The sequence below is a fragment of the Juglans microcarpa x Juglans regia genome, chromosome 8D (assembly GCF_004785595.1).
Source record: "Juglans microcarpa x Juglans regia isolate MS1-56 chromosome 8D, Jm3101_v1.0, whole genome shotgun sequence".
Taxonomy (NCBI): domain Eukaryota; kingdom Viridiplantae; phylum Streptophyta; class Magnoliopsida; order Fagales; family Juglandaceae; genus Juglans; species Juglans microcarpa x Juglans regia.
In genome coordinates, this window is record NC_054608.1 from 15,935,002 (window position 1) to 15,941,988 (window position 6,987).

General features: G+C 41.4%; 1 protein-coding gene across 1 annotated transcript; it reads right to left on the bottom strand.

Moving 5' to 3' along the window:
- Positions 1 to 616: 616 nt before the first annotated feature.
- LOC121242522 (17.1 kDa class II heat shock protein-like) lies at positions 617 to 1,338 on the bottom strand. The gene has a single exon (XM_041140385.1). The coding sequence runs from the start codon at positions 1,219 to 1,221 to the stop codon at positions 748 to 750; it is 474 nt and encodes a 157-aa protein (XP_040996319.1). The 5' UTR covers positions 1,222 to 1,338; the 3' UTR covers positions 617 to 747.
- Positions 1,339 to 6,987: the final 5,649 nt, after the last annotated feature.

The following is a 6,987-nucleotide window of genomic DNA, read 5'->3' on the forward strand; positions in this document are numbered from 1 at the left end:
TAGTCTCAAATTACAACCAATCGCTTTCCAGAAGATTCTTTAGGTAGAGATAATTTTGGATGGTCATGTGCAGCTGACTTGGATTTGCTTGATATTTCATCTGAGCTGAAAGATGACATGGGTTTATTGCTAACATTTTGAAAGCTTTAGGAGTCAATTGTTTTATTATTAGATATAAATTCATCGATTTTATTAATTCCAAAAAAATATTTTTATATAATTTAAGATTTTAAAATTACAGATTTAAAAGACTGATTTGTAATAAAATTGTTTTTAATTCCTTAGACTTGGAGTAATAGTTTCATTTATTTTGAAGACTATTTACTCTGTAACCATTAAAAATAAAATTGATCAGAGTTAAATTATTGATATAGAGATTTTCAAGAAGAATATTTTTATGAGGATTAAAAGTATTGACCTAACTTGGATAATGATTGTTATTAGTTTGAGGTAACTCGGAAACCGAACAGAGCAGCTAAACACGTCGCATTAACCAATGAACAGAGCAGCCCCTTCTGAAGGTATTTGGCTGTTGGCACCGCAATATCATAGTATATAGCACATTCTTCATTGGTAAGAACAGAACAGCTTTCTTGACACAAACCGAAGGCGCAACGATAACAGACAAAATCCACTTGCAAGCAATGAAAAGAACACACGAAGGACAAAATACTCCATTATTCCCATAATCCAACTTAATGGGCAAACCCCATCGAGTCACCCAAGACCCATCACCAACCACTGCGCTTATGCAATCTTAACCTCAATTTTCTTGGGCTTCTTGGGCTCTGGAGGCGGAAGCTTCTCCACTGTCACAGTCAACACGCCATCCAGGCAAACCGCAGAGATAGCATCTGCGTTGGCATTCTCAGGCAGCACAAATTTCCTCATGAACTTGCCCACCCTCCTCTCCATCCGCACATACTTGGCTCCCTCTTTCTCCTCCTCCCGTTTCCTCTCACCGCTTATCACGAGCACATTGTCGTCCTCTACCTGGACCTTGATATCCCCGGACTTGAGCCCCGGCATGTCTATGATGAAGACGTAGGAGCTTGGGTACTCCTTGACATCGGCGGGAGTGGCGGCCATGGCCTTGGCGTCGCGCATGTAGGTGCGTGTAGGAGCGTTGAAGGACGACTTGCCGGTGTCATCGGCCAGGTCCATCATCTGCTGCAGGGTGGAGAACAGTGGAGAATCCACACCCATGATTCTGAAATCCATTTCTCTCTTCTAAGTTGGCTGGTTTCGTCACTGACACACGAGATGCAAGACAAGTTTTTTGATAACTTTAGAAATGGAATCGAACGAACTTCACTGAGAAAAAAGGTCGGGTGCTTCCGGTGATTCATAGTGTTGGGGCGATGTAGAGAAGGGGAAAGTTCTAGAGGGACATGGGAGAGATTGGAAAGCTCCAGGAGGTTCCGTCGTATGAAGTCAGGGTGAGATTCCAGAATGACGTGGAAAGTTTTAGAGATGAAACGGAAAACGCAACACATACTCAAGAGTTAGTGGGTCCCAGTAGCAGGAAAACCCCCAAAAAAAAATTAATAAAAAGGCAAAACGCCCAACTGTTAGAAAAAAAAAATAAAAATAAAAAAAAAAGAACGGCCGTGAGCCCCATAATCATAAATACTTTTAAAAAAATTAAATTAATCTCATCTTATCTTTATAAATAGACACATATTTTATCTTATTTTATTTATATTCAACATATCTTAATATTATTCATACATATTTTAAAAAATTTCATTTTATCTGATCTAATCTCTCAAAACAAACGAGTCAAAGTGAAGATATGTTATACAAGACTTTTATCTAAGATTTTTCTTAAGAGTATACTATATATATTTTGAGACAACTTTTGTTTGAGAAAAAATGAAAATCATCCCAAAAAATGAGATGTAGGGACGAAATTCAAATTTCATTCCTAAAAAACGATAGAAAGTTTTTACCGTTTAAACGCGGTAGGGACAAAAAATTTCATTCTTAATAAAATAACCGATTGAACGTCAACAAAAAAAACGTTCGAACAAAATAAAATAAACATTCGAATGAGAATTATATATGGTCGAACGACAATTTGGCACTTTTGGTGGCAAAATTTAGCGGGACATTGACTTACTATTCAAACAACATACAACAACGTTCGAACGTCAAGATTAATCAATATTCAAACTGATATTGTATATGATCGAACGAGAAATTAGCAGGTCAAATCAATAAATTTAGCGGGACATCGACTTACCGTTCGAACAACATACAACACGTTTGAACGTCACAGATAATCAATGTTCGAACACATATTATATATGATCAAATGAGAAATTGACAGGTTAAGTCAATAAATTTAGCAGGACATTAACTTACTATTTGAACAGATTACTATACGGTTCAAACTAATAAGTTATCAATGTTCGAACGTAAAATAAAGTGTTCGAGCAGAGATTAGAAACGTGACATATTCCATTCGAATGGTTATACAATTTTTATAATTATTGATGACAACAAAAGACCTTACTTAATTATGGATAAATATTTAATTAATTTAAAAGTTAACAATTAAATAATAGGAATAATATAAATCAATAATTAATTTACAAATGACAAAAAAGTTTAATTCATAATTAAATTAAATTTACAAAATACCAAATATTGTCCCTACCAAAAACTAAAAAAAAATGTAAATAAAAGATAGAAACTACTAAGATCCCAACTCTCTGCACAGATCCTCAACTACAGCTAAGCGTGTCTCTAGTTGTGTCAGTCGAGTACTAAGATCCCTACCATATAAGATCTCCTCAACTTTACTATTTTCTACTATTTATTCTCTTAATATTGTACCGAATGGTAAAAAACAATAGAGGAAGAACACGTGTAGCATGCACTAGGCACATACAACATGGCACTGTGCCATGCGCTGTGCAAGTAAGGGATGCACGATATGCACCCAGTTCCTTCAACAAGTAGGAGCTGCAACCACAACCCCCACAGCGACAACAGAGCTTGACACCAGCAACCACACATCACAGAGATATCGCGACGAAAGAGCCTTCCACCAACCGCTCATCACAGCAGTGCGTTGTGCACGCCAACCATAGTGCGAGCGAAGATTGACGAGTGGCAAGAGGCCCCCACACCTACGTCCATGATCTAGTGGGCCCACCACCAACCACTACCCACACCGCCGGCGATTTCTGTCTCCAGTGGGTGGTTCCTCGACACCTGAAGTCAATCGCGTTGAACACGACGTTGCGGGCAAAGGATGCGCGTGGGTGGAGTACAGACTTGCATAGCGCTGTGGGCAAAGCATGCCACCAACCATCACCTAGCCCAACGGTACCTTCTGCTGCCAACGGAGTGGTCCCCAACCGGAACGACATTCCTCACCATCGATGTTTGCTGCAGTATCACTACGTTGTGCACCATGCGAGCACAGGGAGCAAGTTTTCGAGCACCCTGAGGGAAACAACTTGACCACCACCTAGCCCACCGGCTTCTTTTGTCACCAGCATGGGGGTTCCCGACCACGGTGATGCCCCTTACCGTCAGCTCTCGCCACCATCACCAAAGTTCTCTGTAGGAGATGTTCAACGCCCACACCACAACGTGCTCGCCAGCCTAGCCCAACTGTGAGTTCATGGACACACCCACGACCACGCCATGCACCTTAGGCATTTTCCGTAGATGTCACAGTGTTCCTCGTCGTCCCCTTGTCACCCAACGTCACAGTGTTCCTCGTTGTTCCCTCATTGCCAAGCACCGTTCTGTACTACCTCCTGTGGCGACCTTGAGCCGATGACGCAAATAGCATCGACTTCTTCTGTCGCCAGCATGGGGGTTCCTGACCACAATGATGCCCCTTACCGTCAGCTCTCGCCACCATCACCAAAGCTCTTTGTAGGAGATGTTCGACGCTCATACCACAATGTGCTCGCCAGCCCAGCCCAACTGTGAGCTCGTGGAGACACCCATGGCCACGCCATGCACCTCAGGCATTTTCCGTAGATGTCACAGTGTTCCTCGTTGTCCCCTCATCACCCAGAATCACAGTGTTCCTCGTTGTTCCCTCATCACTAAGCACGGTTCTGTACTACCTCCCATGGCGATCATGAGCCGATGAGGTCAACGCATGTCGTCATCTAGCTCGCTGGCTATTTGTGTCATCGGCGTGATGGTTCCCGACCAGGACGTCATGCCTCACTACCATTGTTGTTCAATGAGTCATGCAAGTTGCAACAATTCTTGACAATGTAACCGAGGCATCTCCTCCCTAGCACCTCCATAGCCACATCCCACGGTTAGTAAGAAACCACCACGATCTTGTTGCCGTGAAACTACTACAACCCTTTGCCTAGCTCCACCGAAAGAACACCGTGAGAGGTCCTCAAGTGCCCATCGTCGCTCTCTAGTTGAGCATCCTCGTGAAAGTCCCACTTGCAACTAACTCGGACTGCCATTCAACGTTGCATAGTTGCACTATATGAGTTGCTCCACCGCATTGCCCAGAACAAATTAGTCGCCCAGTGAGCTTGCTCGCCATGGAGTTTGCAGTATGTTTCCTCGCCACAATTCGTGAATGTTTGCTCACCACAGAGTTTGCCAATGTGTTTCCTCGCCATAGTGACTTCAATATATGGTTTGCTCGCCACACTTGTTCCACAAGATTTGCTCACCACCCTTCAATCTGGTGAGCAAATGGTTGCCCATAATAACTTACTCGCCACAATAGGCCAGTTCCTTGCTAATTTCTCACCACAGTAAGTGTCCCTCGCCAGCTGCTCGCCACCCAGGGTGTCCCTCGCATACACAGTGTTTTCCACTCCATACCCATGAATTTTGCTCTGTGATAGAGTCCGATAAAAAAAAAAATTATGATGAAGAAGAAGAAGAAAGAGTTGAGCTACTTAACTCGAAGTTGAACTCGCCTCGCTTCCAAGAGATCAGTGAACGAACAAAAATATCCGAAGCAGAATAATTTTCATTATTACAAGAGGACTCAAGGATGAACAATTTTTCTATGCAAAAATTATCTAGCAGTAAACAATCTCAATCAGAGAGGAATTAAAAGCAGCAACCAAATTACTCTGATTTGTCTCCTTCAAACTTGCTATTTTATTTTTACTAACGAATTTGATTTTTGGAAGATTTTTCCTGCAAAGCTCCTCGAGGTTCCACGAGAAACCTAGTAGTTGTACACCTCGAGAATATAATTTGTTAGGAATCACCTGTGTGGCGCGAAACACCAGCTGCGAAGCCTCTCTCAAGCATCGCTCGCCATCTTAATTTATTGTCTTCAGAACTGACTGTTCGGTATTGCGGGCATCTCGTGTGATATCTCATATGATAAAAATAAAAGTAGGTGGTATATGAGATCCCATATTTTTTGCGAAGAAAAAGTTCTTTCTCTTTATAAGGTTCCAATGAGGCACCAATGGTATCATTAACTAATCCTCATCATCGCCAAAACATGGCTGCCAATAGGAATCACTCATGTGTCACCAGCCTTCACCACACTCAAGCGAGATAGCCAAGGTTTGCAATCCTCAAACTTGTGATTTGGATTTTTGAGCCGGTTTGGATTGAGAGATCTTACTACTATTTACTACTATTCATAAATTTCAACTCACAAATCTCACTACTATTTACAAACTATTTCAATTCATCTCATCTCATCTCTCAATCCAAACGAGAATTTAACTTGTTTGGCTTTTATTTTGGTACAAGACGAGTTCTAGCTCCTAACTTGTTTGGTTTTTATTTTGGTACAAGGTGATCTCTAGCTCCCACTACGGAATGCAATCGCATTTTGTCTCCATTACAACGAAGCAGTTGAGCTCAACTTTCACACCAACGTGGTTAAGGCATCCTCCCGCTACACTCATATTGCCAAGGTTGCACGGTCGAGGCACCTTCCCGCTACATTCTCATTGCTAGAGTTATGCGATCGAGGCAGTCTCTCGTTACACTCTTATCGCCAGCGCTACGTGGTCGATGCACCCTCCCCCCAAACGTAAGTCGAGTGTCTACACTCACCACAACTGTCGCCAGTGGGTTACCTTTGGAAACAAGCTTCTGAGTTCTACAACTGCCTGACGCGGGTGTCCTTCGGGAACCAGTCGATGGGCTCAGCAACCACCTAAGACGGATCTAGGAGGTTGACAGGCTCGCTGACCACTTAAGCGTGGGTTACTATAAACAAACTCTTGCATCTACATTGAAACAAAAATATTAAACACCAACAGAAAATGGCAACATGGGGCAAAATCCACTCCATTGATGCACCAGAAAACCAAAAATGATCACCGAGCATGAAAATATGCGCATTTCACTAACCGTCACATACAATCATCAATGCACTTAGTTATCACGCAAATGTTCTTGCAAACAAACTTCACAGAAGCCCATCCTCGAAGGCCCTTACTACAAATTTCACAAATTCTTTTTAAGGACCGCTCATTGAGATCATCATTGCATTGCATAACAGTGATAAACTATGGACCAGTTCCTAGAATTGCTTTTTTTTGCAGTTTCTTACAAGTTACCCCCATCACAATCGACATGAAGATTCTTAGGGCCTTCTTGATAAACAAATTGACCTTAAGAATCATGGACATCTGTTAGGCACTAAATTGACTGGGTCCAGCCCTTTGAAAACCTATCACTAATAATAAGGGAAGAAATAAATCCAAGAGATAAGGTAGAGAATAGATAAAGAAAGAAAGTTGGCTCAGACTCCTAAAAGGAAAAGATTTCATAAGACAAGTTAGACTCAATTACTTCAAGAAAATAGACCTCTATATAAAAATAGGACTTTCCACAAGCTAGGGAGGACTTCTGGATGGCTAGACTAAAATTATATAAAATTGAAATAATTTTTAATAACTTGGCATAATTATATTGATTAATTGAAAATTAATTATAAAAGAGTTCTAAAAGATAATCGACTTACAACTCTTTTATAATTTTATAAAAAAATAAATGGCAGTT